We start from the raw sequence: 19,306 nt of genomic DNA, 5'->3' as shown, positions 1-19,306 counted from the left end.
TCCGTAGAGCTCCGAGACAGGATTGTATCGACGCACAGATCTGGGAATGGGTACCAAAACATTTCTGCAGCATTGAAGGTCCCCAACAACACAGTGGCCTCCATCATTCTTAAATGGTTGAAGTTTGGAACCACCAAGACTCTTCCTAGAGCTGGCCGCCAGGCCAAACTGAGCAATCGGGGGAGAAGGGCTTTGGTCAGGGAGGTGACCAAGAACCCGATGGTCACTCTGACAGAGCTCCAGAGTTCCTCTGTGGAGATGGGAGAACCTTCCAGAAGGACAACCATCTCTGCAGCACTCCACCAATCAAGCCTTTATGGTAGTGTGGCCAGACGGAAGCCACTCCTCAGTAAAAAGGCACATGACAGCCCGCTTGGAGTTTGCCAAAAGGCACCTGAAGACTCTCAGATCATGAGAAACAATATTCTCTGTTCTGATGATACCAAGACTTTGGCCTGAATTCCAAGCGTCACTTCTGGAGGAAACCTGGCACCATCCCTACGGTGAAGCATGGTGGTGGCAGCGTCATGCTGTGGGGATGTTTTTCAGTAGCAGGAAGTGGGAGACTAGTCAGGTTTGAGGGAAAGATGAACGGAGCAAAGTACAGAGAGATCCTTGATGAAAACCTGCTTCTGAGCGCTCAGGACCTCGGACTGGGGCAAAGGTTCACCTTCCAACAGAACAACAACCCTAAGCACATAGTCAAGACAACACAGGAGTGGCTTCGACAAGTATCTGAATGTCCTTGAGTGGCCCAGCCAGAGCCCGGACATGAACCCGATCGAACATCTCTGGAGAGACCTAAACATTTCTGTGCAGCGACACTCCCCTTCCAACCTGACAGAGCTTGAGAGGATCTACAGAAAAGAATGCGAGAAACTCCCCAAATACAGGCATGCCAACCTTGTAGTATCATACCCACGAAGACTCGAGGCTGTAATTGCTGCCAAAGGTGCTTCAACAAAGTACTGAGTAAAGGGTCTGAATACTTATGTAAATGTGATATTTCAGTAATTTATTTTGTTTGTTCCAAAAATGTAAAAAAACCTGCTGTTGCTTTGTAATTATGGGGTATTGTGTGTAGATTGAGGGGGAAAAACTATTGAATCCATTTTAGAATAAGGTTGTAATGTAACAAAATGTGGAAGAAGTCAAGGGATCTGAATACTTTCCGAATGCACTGTACATCTCAATATTGTTTGTTATTAAGGCTTGTGGTGATCGTAATTGTATATAGTCATTTTTTTTACCTATTACAACTAAATAATGCAAGAGGACAACAGAATGTTCAGATTCTTCGAAGACTGTTAAAGTAATGTTGTTTGATGATGGCACAGCTTCAAATAGCTGATACAGTGTGACCCTTTCCTGCTTCATCCACTTTTTGTGATGATTCGTCATTCACTTTCCGGTGACAATTGGTTGCTAGAGATCATTTGCAAGCACTGTGGTGGCACTGCATTTAATCTTATCTTCATCGCCTGTTTACAGGCCCCTGCCTTTCAAAAAGGAAGTGACAAGGAAATAGAATATAAAGATGATAGATATTGTAGTGCTTGGCAGGCTATGGGGGTGTATGGAAATTGGACATCGTCTAGGAAATATTAATATAACTCTGGAAGTTCCATCATACATCTTCGACAGTATTTATATGAGGAGATGCAACCATTATGGACTCAGACTACAAAGGAACCAAAACAAAGACAGGTCAAAAGCCAGACTTTCGACACATCTCAAATCATCATGAAGACTACCTGCTTGGCTCTTGGGTTATTGCTGCTGACAGTATCCCAGTCCTATGCTATCCGTAAGTTCATTTAGTTTTCATGAGGATTGTAACCAATGTGTGCTTATATGCCCTTTTATAACTTGGCTAGGTGACTCCTTTCATGATTTTGATTATATACCTGTAAAGAGCTTGTCATACTTATCTTGGGTCGGTTGCCTTATGTCTTATGCTAGGAAATAGTAATCAAAGGATGTTCTAATTGACATCTTATTCCCCCACAGCTCTTGGACTGGAGTCATCACCTGACAGTTGCTGTTTCAGCTTCTCCACAATGAAAGTGCCCCCCAAGAAGATCGAATCCATCCAGAAGACTCACAGTGGATGCCCCCGACCAGCATTTGTGTAAGTGTTTGTTCCTCTTCCTCTGATGCCACAGTCCAAAAGGACAACTGCTTAGTTTGAGGCCCTAGCATTGTCTCAGTTATGGAAGACAGAAGAACTGGTGACTTTCACTGACTTGCAACAATCATACAAGCAACAGAACCCGCCTGATATTTCTCCTTTGTACCATTATCCCTCTACGACAGGGTCAAAACTGTTGAGGGCAGAGTGATTTGCTTCCAGTCAAGTGTGCCGTGGGTACAGAAAGCCTTCAACCGGGTCAAGCAGCCAGCAGCTGTGGCCACAAGTAGCGGCATTGAGGGTTCCAGTCATCCTTGATAGCCTCCTCATCATGACTCAAACCTCACAAGACTATTCCGTCATCAACATGCAAGCAATGCATTCTAAGTGACATGTTTATCACTTAGAATGCAGCAATTACTATTTTGCAACATATGGAATTGGGAAAGGAGTGTTAGGATATACACACATGTTTCTGTGTATGTGAATACTGTATGTGAGAATCCACTGCTTAAATAAAATGAGAACATTTGACTTAAACATAAGTCTCATCTTTAATATAATAATGTACAGTTAGATAGAGAACAGATGATAAAAGGAAGAACCGAATAAAGCTGAAAACAGTGTACATATAAAAAAAAACAATACAAAAGAAAAATCCTAAAGTTATGACTACCTTTTATGGGGTTTCTAGGATAAGGGATTGGTTAAAGTACTATTTAGAAAACGTTTGTTTCAGAACTTCGCTCAACTGAGCCTTTTACTGACCAGTATAGGTTGGGTCAAAGGTTGTCTTCTGTTAATTCACAGGGATTTTGAGTTTGTGTTCAGTTGTGAATGATATAACAATTTAGTCATTTCCATTATGAATGTGAACCAGAGAAGAAGTACAGGGGTTAGATATTAGATGTGTGTTGTACGCGTCTGTCCCTTTTGCATGTCTTCGATGCATCTGTTAAGATTCTACAGGTTTGTAAAATCAAGACTAGGCTAAAATATTGTCTTATGAACCACTTACTGTAATGATCCTACTGGGTTTAAGAAATCTTAGTTCTCCAACCATACATTATATATTAAAATAAAACTTGACGATCCTCAGAGAGGTAAGGGTTTTGAGGTGTCACACAGTGTGGCTTAGTGTTAGTCTCACCATGCGTTTGGGACAAACCCATGCATATAGAGCTTTCAGCACAGTCTTTAGAACAGAGGACGAGTCAGGGAGAGAGAGGACAAGGGATAGATAGGGCTTTAGGTTCAGGGCTTCCACAAAATCCATCACTTCACATAATAAAACATAGTCACGGTTATCATTGTTTTAGACACCCATGCAATTTGTGTAATATCATCTATATAATAGGGACATGATTATCTACTTCAGTATCCAGAATGTTGCTATGACACTGACAATGTTCCTGGTAACGTTATGTGTGTTCTATTAGTAAAAATCGGAGGCATGGTTCTGATTGCATTATCAGGCATTATCTAGGACCTCAAACACATCGTTTACAGTTATACACAGACGCGCGCGCACACACACATTTGAGATAGGTCATCTTTTTCCTGAACCTGGCTTATTCATCTGGTCTTGGCTTTTCACTATTATCATTCCACACAATTATTTTCCTTTTTTCTTGTACTCTCCGACCTGACTCAAACCCTTAATGACCACCTACATTGTCCCCCCCCTGTACACACACTCCCAAGTGTGGTGTTTAACATGCACATGTACCAGGTGTTCTGGGAATTTCAGACTGTATATGATTATGTGTTTACACATGTCACAATGGAGTGTGCTTGTGAATAGTCTAAGACTTGAGCTGCCTCTGCTGGAAGAAACAGGCGAGTTAAGTGGCCAGAGCAGCATCTAGAAAACAAGTCTGTAGTACACTTGTGTAAAGGATGACTATGCATGGTGCCTGCCATGTGTAAAACTCCAAAGATCAGAGGGACATCATTTCCTCCATGTCAAGAATAGGCATAGACTTTCACATGCATTCCCACATAAAAGGTTAAGGTTTTGGCAGAGACTCCAAGAGAGCGATGTGGCTGTGTGTGTGTGTGTGTGTGTGTAATTGGGGTGTGTTGTTGTATGTACTGTATGAGAGTGAGTTAGTGATGTGTGAGGTCCATGTCTGACATGTACTGCAAGAGAAACATACATTTGGAATGTTGGTATGGAATGTCTACTATAGTACAATATGTGTGTGTGTGTGGTGTGGTTTGCGGGTTACAGATCGTGTGACAATCTAAAAGGATGTAAAAACAAGTTTGTAATTTTTCATAAGGAGGAATAGGTTCAACTCTTAAAAGATTTTTCCTTTCTTTTTGTTCTTTTCCATGGTCCTGTAAAAAGAGACGAAGGGAAAGGGAGATTTCACATTTCAGCATTGCATTGAGAAATAGATAACATACTATATGTTTGTCTGAGAGAAAAAGAGCTAGGATGAGTAAATGTGTCAGCCACTTACTTAGAAGCCTCAAGTTTCTGCTGCTCCAGTATACGTTGCTGTGCCTCCCAGTTTGACTTCTCTTCCTCATGGTGGCGCTTCTTCTCCTCCAGTTCCTTATACTGAGCCTCCAAGTTCTTTTTCATCTGCTCGTGGCGTCGCTCCAGCTGAGAAGTGGCAAAAACTTAAGACACAAATACACCCCCACACGGACAAACACTCCCTCTACCTCTCCTGTCCCCATTGGCACACACAGACACACACACACACACCTCGGCCTCAGAGTCCTTCAGTTTCTGTTTCTTCTCCTTGACTTTCATCTCAAACACCTGCTCCATCTCAGTCTCCATCTTCTTCATCTTCATGACATGTTCCCTCCGCTCCTCCTCCATCTGGGCCAGGGGGCTCCTACAGGTCAAAGGTGAGAGACCAGACAACAAGCATCACTAACAGTGACCAGTGATTCATGAATCACATCTAATACAGTCTTGTCAACTGTCACTTAACGACAGTATGACAATACCTTACTTAAAGTATCAAACCAAAGGTTAATCTATGAAATAAGCTTCATAGCAAATTAATGATATTGCTATTTGTTCTTTTAACATCATTGAGATTATTACGGTCTGAATACTATTCAACATATCAGATCTGTGGTATTTCCTCTGATGATTAGGGTCTCTCTCCTACCTGGTCATTTGGTTCTTGGTCTTGCTGGTGTCCACTCCTCCATTGCAGGTGACGGCAGCAAGCTTCCTGCTGCGGTAGTTCTCATAGTGGACATTGTTGGTCACATCCTTCAGATCTTGCATATGGGTCCTACAGGAGGGAATTGGTAATGTTATCTCAAATAACGATATCACTAATTATAACAATATCACTGTACATACTGTAAATGCTGCGGTATAAATCACTTTGACATGCATCCTCTGTCTCTCACCTGATCAGCATGTTCCGTAACACAGTAAAGTCACAGTGCTCCCCGTTCTCCACTGAAACAGGAAGAGAGAGAGATGTCAGAGACCTTTTGAGATGAATCTCATCACACGGCCAGCCATCATTACTGTGTCTACTGGTAGAATACACACCACTTCCAAGAGTTCCCAATAATAATTGGTGTCTAACGACATCACAAAGGGCTCTCGGATCAAACGGGACAATCTCTACTTCTGGAGCCAAAAAGCACTGGGTCACTCAGCTAGTCAAGTGTACAATCTAAATCACAGCCTATTAGCTGATGAGACAGTTAGGTAGTCAAACACAGACAGACACAGTCAACCCACAAATTCATGAGCCATGCTCAGTCAGTCAGACTGTTCACTGAGCAGACACATTGTTTAGTTTACACACAGACAGTCAAACCTATCACTGCTTGCTAACACAGAGACAGGACATCTCACTTGACCACTGTTCAGACAGACATTCAGTAGTATACATGGAGTAAACAACAACAGTCAGATAGACAAACATCTCACCAATCAGACAGACTACTGCCCTAAGCCATTCATTTCAGTTGATTAGATGGCCATACAGTCTCTCTGCTCAGACAAACACACGGTTAGAAGATCACATGGGATTCTGGAAAAGGATTGCAGAGACGCTGTGCTGCTGCTGAGGATGTGGATTCCTCCTCTTTCCTGATCAAAACATGGCTCCTCTCCCCAGGCCCCACCTCCTCTAGGGCTAAACCTAATATGCATCCCGCTGTCAGCTGTGGATCTCAGGAGGAGGACACCTTACCATGATGAGGTGCATGCATAGAGCCCCATCTGCCAAACAATCCCCGGATGTCACCTACCTGAGTGACTTCTGACAGAGGGAGGGAAGGGCACACAGGAGCCCAGGTCCTGCCCAGGTGACCCCCATAACCAGTGTCTGTCCACCCTGACTGTCTACTGAACCAGGGGTTACATGAGGGGGTATGATGGCTGGCAGGGCAGGCCAGCCTCAGTGATGGGACGGGAGTGGATGAGGGTTGAGTTCACAGGGTGATAGGGACACAACAAAGCAGGGTTGTAGCTCTGATGGAAAGATACACCCTCGGCCGATTGGCTGAAAACTCCTGATGTATGCTGGACTGAATGGTTGTTGCACCCTCACTGTTTTCAGTGCTCTGACGTTAAAACAACAGAAATATCGCCGGCCGATATCCAACCGGCCTCACACTGCAAACCACTTGTAACCACGTCAGCACAGAACCTCCACATCCGGCATCTTTTTATTTATTTTTTGTACCTTTATTTAACTACACAAGTCAGTTAAGAACAAATTCTCATTTACAATGACGGCCTACCCCAGCCAAACCCAGACGACGCTGGGCCAATTGTGCACTGCCCTCTATGGGACTCCCAATCACAGCCGGATATGAAACAGCCTGGATTCGAACCAGAGACTGTAGTGAAGCCTCTTGCACTGAGATGCAGTGCCTTAGACCGCTGCGCCACTCGGGAGTCATCTTCACCTGCCGGATCGTCTGAGGGGGATAGGGGTGCTGAGTAGTATTTCTGTCTGTAATAAAGCCCTTGTGGAGAGGAAAACGAATTGTGATTGGCTGGGCCTGGCTCCTAAGCGCCCTACGCCCTCCCAGGCCCACCCATGGCTGCTCCCCTGCCCAGTCATGTGAAATGCATAGATTAGGGCCTAATTTAAATTGACTGATTTCATTCTATGAACTGTAACTCAGTAAAATCTTTGAACTTGCATGTTGAGTTTATGTTTTTGTTCAGTATACTAGTGTGATCGACCCCCTGTGGACACAGAGTGCAACTACAGGTATGGAGTGCCAGCAAACAGCATCATGACACCAGGATTTAGAGCAAGAGTGTGTAGCTACATACGTGAGCGAATGTTTGTAGAGCATGCATGCAAAATGTGTATACATTGACATTATGTATACAATAAGTTTGTGCAAATGCGCCTTTATCTCTTAACATGTCTATAATTGTATGAGTGTTCATGAGTGGCCAAATGATGACTAAAATAGATAAAGGTGGCTCAGAGTTTTGGAAAATGTATGACTTTTTATATTAAGATAATTAGGCACCTATAAACATAAGTTAGAGGGTGATTTTGCTTTATTCTAGGAGCAGCGTCAGCACTGAACAGCCATTCGTTTTCTCCATGACCACTGACCATCAACCGAATGTCACAGCAACATAAAGGCGAAGAGGGGAGGAAGGCCTGAGGGAGAGTAGTAGAAAAAGTGAGAGATGGTTTTGTTTACCAAAAATGCCCTCTGTCAGTCATGGAAAAGAATAGATGGAAAGGAAAAAGAGAAAAGAAAGAATGAAAAAGTGAAAGACTGATAAACGGTCAACCACAGAGCAACACTTGAAAATGAAAAAAATTGTCTTTTAGGGGACTAAAACAAAAGAAAATCAAGTGGAGAACAACAACGATCATCGTGGCCAATGATGAAAAAAAAACAGGGTGACAGTCTTTCTCTCTGATGTCAGTGGGTGGTACAGTACAGTACAGTGTTTACTGTCAGGGGGACCATGATATCCTATTAGATCCCTGTCCCCCTTTTCCAGAATCCCTGTAAGACACACTATCCGCTGGTGTGGGGGGGGGGGGGGGGGGTCCTGGAAGACCATGCAGCTTCCCTACACTGGATCTCCACACTCCTGTACTCCGTCCTCAAGCATGGCACAGTGAGTGACATTAATAAAGAGCTTTCTTCAGTACAACCCTCAACAACAGCATGCCAATATCTCGTCTCATCTCAGCCAGAGAACAGAGAACCCAGGCCGGAACATGCTGAACCTACCTTCTGCCACGCCCCAGGGGTACTGACGACCTCTGACCTTCTTGCCATTTACTTCGATCACCACATTGCTGCCAACCACTGCCAGAGGCATCCGCTCCTGCCACACAGGGACAGAGGGACCAGCGTCAGTTAATCAGTGAGCCTGTACAGTATCCACAATATATTAGATAACCAAACTGACAGGGATAAACAAGGGCAGATAGGGACTAGTGTGAACTGATACAGGTTGACTATCCGTCTCTCTCACTCTCTTTGCACACTACCTTGATCTTCCGGATGAGCTTGCTGTCCTCATCGTCCTCTGTGTCAGGAAACTCATAGATCTGGATCTTGTGTTCTTGGATTTCCTTCATGATCTGAGGATGAGTTGAAGGTAAAAATGACATGAGTTATTTCCACACACATACCGGTACACACAATGTGTTTGTGCTAACACAAATAATTACTACACACCCACACCACACACCCATACCTGTTTCTTGAATAGGTGGCATTCCTCAGGTGTCAGGGTGTCTGCCTTGGCGATGAGAGGGATCACGTTGACCTTGTCATGGAGACGCTTCATAAACTCAATGTCCAGGGGCTTCAGCCTAAAGGGGAATTCACGCATTGAAAAAAATATATTCTGAGTTTGTTGTTGCACAATCATACAGTCATTCAGTCAGAAAAACACAGGCAAGCAGGGAAGGCTGATCTATGCTTTGATGTGACAGTCCTGAATAATTCTCTGCAGTTATGCCGCATTCACGCCATGTCGGAAATTCAGAACCTCAGAGTTAAAGGTAACGCAAGTTATTTGCGTAGAGCTTCATTTTGGTTGATTTTGATACCTCCCAATTGGGAAACTCAGGATCCGACTCTTCCGCCTAGGTTAGCAAATTGGAAATGTTTGAGTTTCCGACATATCACGAACACCATAAGTAGACTTTATGCTCAAACTGATGCAGTTCATTATGTCACCGGTAGAGGGTCACCGGCATGAAAACACAGTGGGGGTACAAAGGAATCAAAGAAACAGTGACTGACTTATTTTTCTGTATTTTCTTTTTTACAGTTAGCGACCACTAATAATTATGTCATGGTGGGCTCATGAGGGATTCTCTTTGTTCTCACTCTGGCTGGTGAGGGAGTAGGTGGACAAAGGGGCTATTCTTCTCAGAGGCCTGAGAGAGTGAGTTCTGTCCAGGGACCGGAGGGAAGGCCTGGAGGGGGCAGAGCAGTAAGGGTGGGTGGGGGGGTGCTGAGTATTCCATGAATGTAGAGATACAGAGCAATAGACCAGCTGTTTACAGGTCACAGGAATAAAGGAGGCTTATGAAGTGTGGGGAGAGAGACAGACCTGACAAAGATTAAATGTCATGTTCTGAATTTGTCTCCACATTATCAGGAGCAGGGGGGTCAGAGGCAAGGGCTGACATGACCTCTGATCTCTTAATACATCACCATGTGTGGGTCTAACTGACATTTTCTCTAAGAATTTCAGGATCTTATATAATTACAGCAACCATGTGTCCCTACTCCTTATGGCTGCATGTAATTACAGCAACCATGTGTCCCTACTCCTTATGGCTGCATATAATTACAGCAACCATGTGTCCCTACTCCTTATGGCTGCATATAATTACAGCAACCATGTGTCCCTACTCCTTATGGCTGCATATAATTACAGGAACCATGTGTCCCTACTCCTTATGGCTGCATATAATTACAGCAACCATGTGTCCCTACTCCTTATGGCTGCATATAATTACAGCAACCATGTGTCCCTACTCCTTATGGCTGCATATAATTACAGCAACCATGTGTCCCTACTCCTTATGGCTGCTAATAATTACAGCAACCATGTGTCCCTACTCCTTATGGCTGCTAATAATTACAGCAACCATGTGTCCCTACTCCTTATGGCTGCTAATAATTACAGCAACCATGTGTCCCTACTCCTTATGGCTGCTAATAATTACAGCAACCATGTGTCCCTACTCCTTATGGCTGCTAATAATTACAGCAACCATGTGTCCCTACTCCTTATGGCTGCTAATAATTACAGCAACCATGTGTCCCTACTCCTTATGGCTGCTAATAATTACAGCAACCATGTGTCCCTACTCCTTATGGCTGCTAATAATTACAGCAACCATGTGTCCCTACTCCTTATGGCTGCATATAATTACAGCAACCATGTGTCCCTACTCCTTATGGCTGCTAATAATTACAGCAACCATGTGTCCCTACTCCTTCTGGCTGCTAATAATTACAGCAACCATGTGTCCCTACTCCTTCTGGCTGCATATAATTACAGCAACCATGTGTCCCTACTCCTTCTGGCTGCTAATAATTACAGCAACCATGTGTCCCTACTCCTTATGGCTGCATATAATTACAGCAACCATGTGTCCCTACTCCTTATGGCTGCTAATAATTACAGCAACCATGTGTCCCTACTCCTTATGGCAGCTAATAATTACAGCAACCATGTGTCCCTACTCCTTATGGCTGCTAATAATTACAGCAACCATGTGTCCCTACTCCTTATGGCTGCTAATAATTACAGCAACCATGTGTCCCTACTCCTTATGGCTGCTAATAATTACAGCAACCATGTGTCCCTACTCCTTATGGCTGCTAATAATTACAGCAACCATGTGTCCCTACTCCTTATGGCTGCATATAATTACAGCAACCATGTGTCCCTACTCCTTATGGCTGCTAATAATTACAGCAACCATGTGTCCCTACTCCTTATGGCTGCTAATAATTACAGCAACCATGTGTCCCTACTCCTTATGGCTGCTAATAATTACAGCAACCATGGTTTGTTAAAAAGCGTGAGGTTGGATAGGGTGTGCTATGATACAAATTGTGGGCCTAGCTGAGTTGCTATTGAGGCGATTTTCTAGGCTGAAACTAAAACCTCCCGTTCCCAGAGATTCTGAGCTCAGGGGCTCCTCAGCGAGCTGCTTCCTCCTGATTAGCTGGCTCAGTGATGGTGAGAACGCTCCCATCACATCTTCCACAGAGCACGCTCAGTCTAGTGGGTGTTATGCAACCTTGTGGGTCACAACGTTGGCAGCCTACATCTCTCTCTCGCTTCCCACTCACATGTGAACTCATGGCTACGCCTACACTCCAATCCACTCATGTTCACGTTCGGCCTCACACATAGGCAGGCAGAGATGCATAGATAATGACAAAGGCACACGATCAAAAGCATATAGAAGCAATAACATCATGGCTTATAAGGCCTGTCAGTGTCAGTACTCACCCGTGGCCAGAGGGGGCAATGAAGTACAGGCAGCAGTGAACCCGGTTGTCTGGCATCAGTCTTCGGTTCACCCGGGACTCCGCATTCAGGAAGTCCTCACACTTACTGTCAATGTAGTTAATGACAGGCTGCCAGCTGAGAGGGGGATGATTAAGGACAGAGAGAGAAAATAGGAAAATGTTGTTTACTCTACATGTAGGCTCTCCTTGATTCAGAGAGCATATATTCACACTCCTACACAACATACAAACTATGTCATTCATACATGCTCACAATTACTCCCAATACTCACCAGTTACTATTATCCACTGCATCTCCGAACCCTGGTGTATCGACGATTGTGAGTGTGAGTTGGACACCCCCTTCCTTCACCAGAACCTTGGACTGCTCCACCTGTAAAACAGCAACACAGTTTCTCTAAAACAGCACTCCATAGTTCCCATGTTATTCCTCAGCGCCTCCACACACTATAGTTCATCAATAGCGTCATCACGTTGTCCCCAGGGGGTGGTTCTGGATCAGTGGAAGCTAGGACTCAGTGATATGGTGTTGGTAGATTTTTTCTTCTCACAGTTTAGGAGACTAATATATCATTTTCTCCCTGCTGCTGTTAGTTTCAGCGGCTCTCTGTTTGGCTGCATACTTTCGTTTCACAAGGGTAGTTATTTTGGGTTGATCCCTTTCAGTCTCTCTAAACACATACCATTTTTTTCCTTCAAGCTGGGCATATATCAAGCACTCAAAACACTTTTGTAAGTGTTTGACTTTGTGTGTGTGTGTGTGTGTGTGTGTGTCTGCATATCTGCTTAAAAATCAACTTCAGTGAATGAAAAACAAAGGAAGAAAACCCCCCAAAATACACACCCATCAGTTCAGTGAAATCTGAGTAGACAGAATGTGACCATTTGACAAACATAAGAGATTGTTAAGAGATTGATTGGAATGTAAATACTGTTCCCGTTTCTACCCCTCAGCGGCCACATCACACAGCTCACTTGCCCCAAGTCTACCCCTCCACATTTACACTGTGGATCTGGCCGACGCAAACAGCTCCATTCCTAAACATTGGACACTCCTCAATGGAGAATCAAACACATCAGCAGGAACCACAGGGACCCCTGAGACACAACCAGGAATCTCAGGCCTCAACAAATGTGCAAAACAGCTTATTTCTGTCTACATTCAAAAGTGAAGTTAAACATTCGCTCACAAACACATTTTTTGGAGCAGCCTTTTGACTGCGATTCTAATTTCAGGAGATTGTGACTTACCATGGCTCAGGACCACGCACAGATCATTCAGGGGGGAGGGGCTCAAAATGAAAAAAGGGCAACACACTCACTGATCTCAAATTGTAAGCAAGCTAGTTAGTGCCTCCTAAAGACATGATTGACATCGGTAAAGAGTGGTCTATCAGCTGATCATTGATGTAAATCTGCTATAGTTTTTTGTAAATACTTTTTTTATTTAACCAGGCAAGTTTTAAGTGCTCTTACAATGACGGCCTACCCCGGACGACGCTGGGCCAATTGTGCGCCGCCCTATGGGACTCCCAATCACGGCCAGATGTGATACAGGCTGGATTCGAACCAGGTACTGTAGTGACACCCCTTTCACTGAGATGCAGTGCCTTAGACCGATGCGCCACTCGGGAGCCCCTAGTTATAGCTAGCTTTTTCTTTCTGATTGAGATTTATCTTCAGTGCTCTTAAATAACTTCATAATATGTTATTAATAATCTTCTAACTCATGATATATGGCCGGCTAGTGGCTTGTGTGGGTTATTTTAGCGTATGGTGGTTGGCTAGAGTCTAGACTAGCTGTGTTGCTGCTGCCCTGACACACACATGCAACTCCTGACTGAAGAAGGGATGAGTTGGGTCGGAGGGTCGTGGATGCAGCTGCTCCTCCCTAGGTCTCTCTGCCTCTCTCTACTGTGGGTAGGCCATCAGCCAACCAGACCCAGTACTGTTGATCATGAAAATGAAGTGTTAATAAAATGTTATGCTGCAGCTGCTGTGGCAGTACTGTTGATATTTAAACTAGGTAGCTACACACACTCGACCGGTGACTGCATCTCAAGCCATGAGTGTTTGGATACTGGGGGCGTGCGAGCTCCATACAGGGCAGACCAACAGGCGCAACCAACCAACGGCCGGGGGGTGGCGAACTTGACGACGTCAAGGCGACTTGCCTTGGATTCAGAACGAAAGACAAAAAATGTCACCACCCACAAAGGGCACTTGGCGAGTGGTAGGGCAAAGGGGTAGGTGCTCTGAACAGGTAGACCCCGATCTGTGCACGTGCCTGCCATGGTTACTAACTCCAACACATCAGTGCTCTCAGTATGAACCCAAATATCAAGCACCACCCCTGTGTGTGTGTGTGTGCCTTTGCATATGTGTCATAAAGACAGGAGGTTATTACAGGATGCTTCAGATGGCAGTCTAGTGTTTGGTGGGAAAGTCACCACTGGGTGTTGAGTTTCATGGGAACATTCCTAACCTCCTACTGACCCCTTCAGGCACCAAGAGGAACCAGCACGCCTGAGTCCAACTTCTCCCCCTCTCCTCCTTGTCCCCATTCTAAATCGAGACCACACAAACCTCCCCAAACACCCATAACTAGCCTACACCCCTCCCTCCCCTCCCCTGGTCCTCCAGATGCAGCTTCTTCACCTGCTGGTTCTCTGGGTGCGTTGCCTCTGACCTGGCCACCGTAACCATCCAGTGGTAATTGGGTTTGTTTGCTGTGTGATCTCTGGCCTTTGGTTGTGTTGAATTTCCACATGTGTTTGGTGATGGGGGATGGTTAGAGAGGTGAGGGGGGAGGATTGAGCCCAGGGAGATTTGGAACCAGCTAGAGAGAGAATGGAGGGTTTTTGGGAGTAGTCCCAGTCCCGAGACAAACATGGACGAGAGGTAGGTTAGGTCAGGGGTGAGAGGTCGAGGAGAGAGGGATGTGGGCTACCTGAACAGTCTTCTTGATCCGTAGGGATGGCCCTGGGTAATCCTTGGAGTACAGGTCAGTCAGGAAGAGGGAGTTGATGAGCGTGGATTTCCCCAATCCAGACTCCCCTATGGGAGGAGTTAAGGAGATCAGACATCAGTTACATTGTCAATCCATGTAATCCACCAACACCATAGCTAAAATAACATAGGTCAAACCAACATGTTTCAGCAGTTAGCCTTCATTTGCCTATGCATACACTTCAACACACTTACTAACATCATACACACCCTGTAGTGACACAGTCACAGTCTAAGGTTTGAAGGTCATCTCTGTCCCAAAGAACTGCAGCACAGGATATACAAAGCTGATTCCGTGTCTCACTGGGAAAGGTCAAAAGTGCATCTGCCAGAGAATAGGCTTGTAGTCCGAGGGAATAAAACATATCTCTCCCTTTCTCTCTTCCCAATGTTCCTTCCCCTTGCTTCCCACCCTGACATTAGAATCATTCAGCATGTTGTCGGTTTGACTATATGACCCATTAGTTTACAGATCACACACACACATCTCCCACTTACATGTTACAGTGATTAATGAGTGGGCATCTGGCAAACTGTGCTGGGGAGCGACTGCTCCGGTGCTCAGGGAGTAGGGTAAAGGGAAGGTTGCCTGGCATGCTCCAGCAGGACCAACCCACTAGCAGCTGAGCAACAGCAGCACTACCACCATGGTCCCAGCAGGGGGCACCCCACCACAAGTCAACCCATACTACTGCTCCAAGACATGTTCTTGGGGTTAAGGGGATCACTTATTGAAAATCGTAACAGCACAACATAAAACAAACTTGAGGGGAGGTTCATGGGGCCCTCTCTCTTCCATCAAGACTGCCTGATAATGACTGACTGTTTAGATGAGTGGGGTTGTATGTGTTCATCTCTGCATACAATACTACATTTACAACCAAATCACCACAAATGATGATGACTGAATCCCGGATAATTGTCAGGTTGTTCTGAACAGTTGTGAAATCCTCAGATTCCAGTGTTTCTCTTAACCTTCACACAGACCCGCTCTTTGAGGTGCAGACTCTGGGCGGTTCCTCCACACCAAGACGCTGACAAACAGCACTAGATTACAGAATCCCTGGCTCTTTAAACACACTGTTTAACCAGGAGGTAACAGACATACTGTCACTGCTGGGTAAATTGACATATCCCAGTACCTGGCCCATGCTGGAGGTGGTCACCCTCTCAAACCAGAAGGGGGGTGGGACGTAAGTGCATCTCCTACATCTCTCTGAGGGGAATGGAGGGTCAGGAGTGTGCAGCTAAAGCAGAGAAGACAGAGTGCCTGCAGATGACATGCCCTGGAGCCTGATAGCAGTTACAAAGGCATTCTAATGGAAGCCAGTCACACACAGCCAGTCACCCTCCCCTCTCTGTGGCCTTGAAATCTGGTATTGGGGATCATCTGTTTCTCTCTGCCTCTCATGCATGCAGCATGGATCTATAACACCTAGATAGAGAGAGACCCTGTTCTGAGTCGGTCCTGGGACATTCACCTGCGTTTTGGGTTTAATTAGACACCGCGGAGAACAGAATTAGGATCAGAGTTCACTGGATTAGAAAAATATATATAAAAATACAGGATACTTAAATTTTTAAAAATAAACTCTTTTAGAAATGCAATATTAACTCGATTGGAATCCTGGCATAAAAATGCAGCTGAAGAGCTTTCAACTCTGGTCACTAGCCTAGAGCCTCCTCATCCTTTGTTAGTTTGAGGGTGAGTGTGACCGCTTGCTGATGTTGGTGAGAAATGCAAATGAATAACCAAACACTGATACGTGGAGAAATAATATATCTATTATCCTTTATCCAGGTGCACTTTTGCAAACTTCAGACTTGCAGCAATGTTTTTTTGGGACGGCAGTGGCTTCCTCCGTGTTCTCCTCCCATGAAAACCATTCTTTAGTGTTGTATGCATTGTAGACTCGTCAACAGAGATGTTAGCATGTTCCAGAGATTTATGTAAGTCTTTAGCTGACACTAGGATTCTTCTTAACCTCATTGAGCATTCTGTGCTGTGCTCTTGCAGTCATCTTTGCAGGACGGCTACTCCTAGGGAGAGTAGCAACAGTGCTGAACTTTCTCAATTTATAGACAATTTGTCTTACCGTGGACTGATGAACATCAAGGCTTTTAGAGATACTTTTGTAACACTTTCCAGCTTTATGCAAGCCAACAATTCTTAATCTTAAATCTTATGAGATCTCTTCAGGCAATGCTTCTTGTGAATAGAAAACTCACATTTTGTGAGCAAGGCAGCTCTAACCAACATCTCCAATCTCATCTTATTGATTAGACTCCAGGTTAGCTGACTCCTGACTCCAATTAGCTTTTGGAGAAGTCATTAGCCTAAGGGTTCAGAATTTAAACATTCACAGTGTAGGTTGGAAAAAGTAGGTATTCAATATAGACAAGAAAAATACAATAATTTGTGTGTTATTAGTTTAAGCACACTATGTTTGTCTATTGTTGTGACTTAGATGAAGATCAGATCAAATTTGATGACCAATTTATGCAGAAATCCAGGAAATTCCAAAGGGTTCACATACTTTTTCTTGACTCTGTAGGCCTATTATTACCAAAAAGAACTTGAATCATTTCCGACCATCTAAAAATCAACCCCTACTTCATCTTCCCTCCACCCCCCTCATGCTGCTGTCCCAGATTAATTACACCCCCATCTCCCCAAATACTCCACCTCAGCTGTATGGAAGGGCCTCATTTAAATGGAGCATTTCCATTCAAATCAAATCAAATCAAATTTATTAGTCACATACACATGGTTAGCAGATGTTAATGCGAGTGTAGCGAAATGCTTGTGCTTCTAGTTCCGACAATGCAGTAATAACAACAAGTAATCTAACCTAACAATTCCGCAACTACTACCTTATACACGCAAGTGTAAAGGGATAAAGAATATGTACATAAAGATATATGAATGAGTGATGGTACAGACGGCATAGGCAAGGTGCAGTAGATGGTATAGAGTACGGTATATACCTATGAGATGAGTACTGTAGGGTATGTAAACATAAAGTGGCATAGTTTAAAGTGGCTAGTGGTCCATGTATTACATAAGATGGCAAGATGCAGTAGATGATATAGAGTACAGTATATACATATACATAAGAGATGTGTAATGTAGGGTATGTAAACATTATATTAGGTGGCATTGTTTAAAGTGGCTGGTGGTACATTTTTACATAATTTCCATCAATTCCCATTTTTAAGGTGGCTGGAGCTGAGTCAGTTTGTTGGCAGCGGCCGCTAAATGTTAGTGGTGGCTGTTTAACAGTCTGATGGCCTTGAGATAGAAGCTGTTTTTCAGTCTCTCGGTCCCTGCTTGGATGCACCTGTACTGACCTCGCCTTCTGGATGATAGCGGGGTGAACAGGTAGTGGCTTGGGTGGTTGTTGTCCTTGATGATCTTTATGGCCTTCCTGTGACATCGGGTGGTGTAGGTGTCCTGGAGGGCAGGTAGTTTGCCCCGGGTGATGCGTTCTGCCGACCTCACTACCCTCTGGAGAGCCTTACGGTTGTGTGCGGAGCAGTTGCCGTACCAGGCGGTGATACAGCCCGACAGGATGCTCTCGATTGTGCATCTGTAGAAGTTTGTGAGTGCTTTTGGTGACAAGCCGAATTTCTTCAGCCTCCTGAGGTTGAAGAGGCGCTGCTGCGCCTTCTTCACAACGCTGTCTGTGTGGGTGGACCAATTCAGTTTGTCCGTGATGTGTACACCGAGGAACTTAAAACTTTCCACCTTCTCCACTACTGACCCGTCGATGTGGATAGGGGGGAGCTCCCTCTGCTGTTTCCTGAAGTCCACAATCATCTCCTTTGTTTTGTTGACGTTGAGTGTGAGGTTATTTTCCTGACACCACACTCCGAGGGCCCTCACCTCCTCCCTGTAGGCCGTCTCGTCGTTGTTGGTAATCAAGCCTACCACTGTAGTGTCGTCCGCAAACTTGATGATTGAGTTGGAGGCGTGCATGGCCACGCAGTCGTGGGTGAACAGGGAGTACAGGAGAGGGCTCAGAACGCACCCTTGTGGGGCCCCAGTGTTGAGGATCAGCGGGGTGGAGATGTTGTTACCTACCCTCACCACCTGGGGGCGGCCCGTCAGGAAGTCCAGGACCCAGTTGCACAGGGCGGGGTCGAGGCCCAGGGTCTCGAGCTTGATGACGAGTTTGGAGGGTACTATGGTGTTGAATGCTGAGCTGTAGTCGATGAACAGCATTCTCACATAGGTATTCCTCTTGTCCAGATGGGTTAGGGCAGTGTGCAGTGTGGTTGCGATTGCGTCGTCTGTGGACCTATTGGGTTGGTAAGCAAATTGGAGTGGGTCTAGGGTGTCCGGTAGGGTGGAGGTGATATGGTCCTTGACTAGTCTCTCAAAGCACTTCATGATGACGGAAGTGAGTGCTACGGGGCGGTAGTCGTTTAGCTCAGTTACCTTAGCTTTCTTGGGAACAGGAACAATGGTGGCCCTCTTGAAGCATGTGGGAACAGCAGACTGGGCTAAGGATTGATTGAATATGTCCGTAAACACACCAGCCAGCTGGTCTGCGCATGCTCTGAGGACACGGCTGGGAGTTACCATGGTGTTTTACCCAAAAGGCTTTTCTGTTTCTATATCGCGGGCCGGCATCAGTCTCTCTCTGGGCCATGGCTCCGGCGAAC

At 45.0% G+C, this 19,306-nt stretch overlaps 2 protein-coding genes across 6 annotated transcripts in view; one reads left to right on the top strand and one right to left on the bottom strand.

Moving 5' to 3' along the window:
- The first annotated feature begins 1,674 nt into the window (after window positions 1-1,674).
- LOC139539792 (C-C motif chemokine 4-like) lies at window positions 1,675-2,671 on the top strand. Its single transcript, XM_071343086.1, has 3 exons — window positions 1,675-1,807; window positions 2,011-2,131; window positions 2,317-2,671. The coding sequence occupies exons 1-3, from the start codon at window positions 1,744-1,746 to the stop codon at window positions 2,447-2,449; spliced, it is 318 nt and encodes a 105-aa protein (XP_071199187.1). The 5' UTR covers window positions 1,675-1,743; the 3' UTR covers window positions 2,450-2,671.
- Window positions 2,667-19,306, bottom strand: part of LOC139539790 (septin-7-like) — a 34,573-nt gene continuing 17,933 nt past the window's right edge. For all 5 annotated transcript variants that reach the window (XM_071343082.1, XM_071343084.1, XM_071343085.1 and 2 more), the window contains 11 exons: window positions 14,580-14,686; window positions 11,902-12,002; window positions 11,610-11,744; window positions 8,820-8,937; window positions 8,611-8,703; window positions 8,348-8,444; window positions 5,519-5,570; window positions 5,269-5,397; window positions 4,851-4,986; window positions 4,600-4,745; window positions 2,667-4,474 (listed from right to left, as the gene is read on the bottom strand). In XM_071343082.1, coding sequence (XP_071199183.1) covers window positions 4,435-4,474; window positions 4,600-4,745; window positions 4,851-4,986; window positions 5,269-5,397; window positions 5,519-5,570; window positions 8,348-8,444; window positions 8,611-8,703; window positions 8,820-8,937; window positions 11,610-11,744; window positions 11,902-12,002; window positions 14,580-14,686 — 1,154 coding nt within the window. In that variant the 3' untranslated portion in view covers window positions 2,667-4,434. The remainder of the gene's footprint in view (window positions 4,475-4,599; window positions 4,746-4,850; window positions 4,987-5,268; window positions 5,398-5,518; window positions 5,571-8,347; window positions 8,445-8,610; window positions 8,704-8,819; window positions 8,938-11,609; window positions 11,745-11,901; window positions 12,003-14,579; window positions 14,687-19,306) is intronic.

Source organism: Salvelinus alpinus, chromosome 15, assembly GCF_045679555.1.
Source record: "Salvelinus alpinus chromosome 15, SLU_Salpinus.1, whole genome shotgun sequence".
NCBI lineage: Eukaryota > Metazoa > Chordata > Actinopteri > Salmoniformes > Salmonidae > Salvelinus > Salvelinus alpinus.
Note: the sequence above shows the minus strand (reverse complement) of the source record. Positions and strands in the feature narration are given on the sequence as shown.

Coding starts and splice junctions, on each gene's coding strand:
- LOC139539792 (XM_071343086.1), top strand. CDS start 1,744: ATGAAGACTACCTGCTTGGCTCTTGGGTTATTGCTGCTGACAGTATCC. Junction 1,808..2,010: donor ATCCCAGTCCTATGCTATCC/GTAAGTTCATTT, acceptor ATTCCCCCACAG/CTCTTGGACTGGAGTCATCA. Junction 2,132..2,316: donor TGCCCCCGACCAGCATTTGT/GTAAGTGTTTGT, acceptor CCTCTACGACAG/GGTCAAAACTGTTGAGGGCA.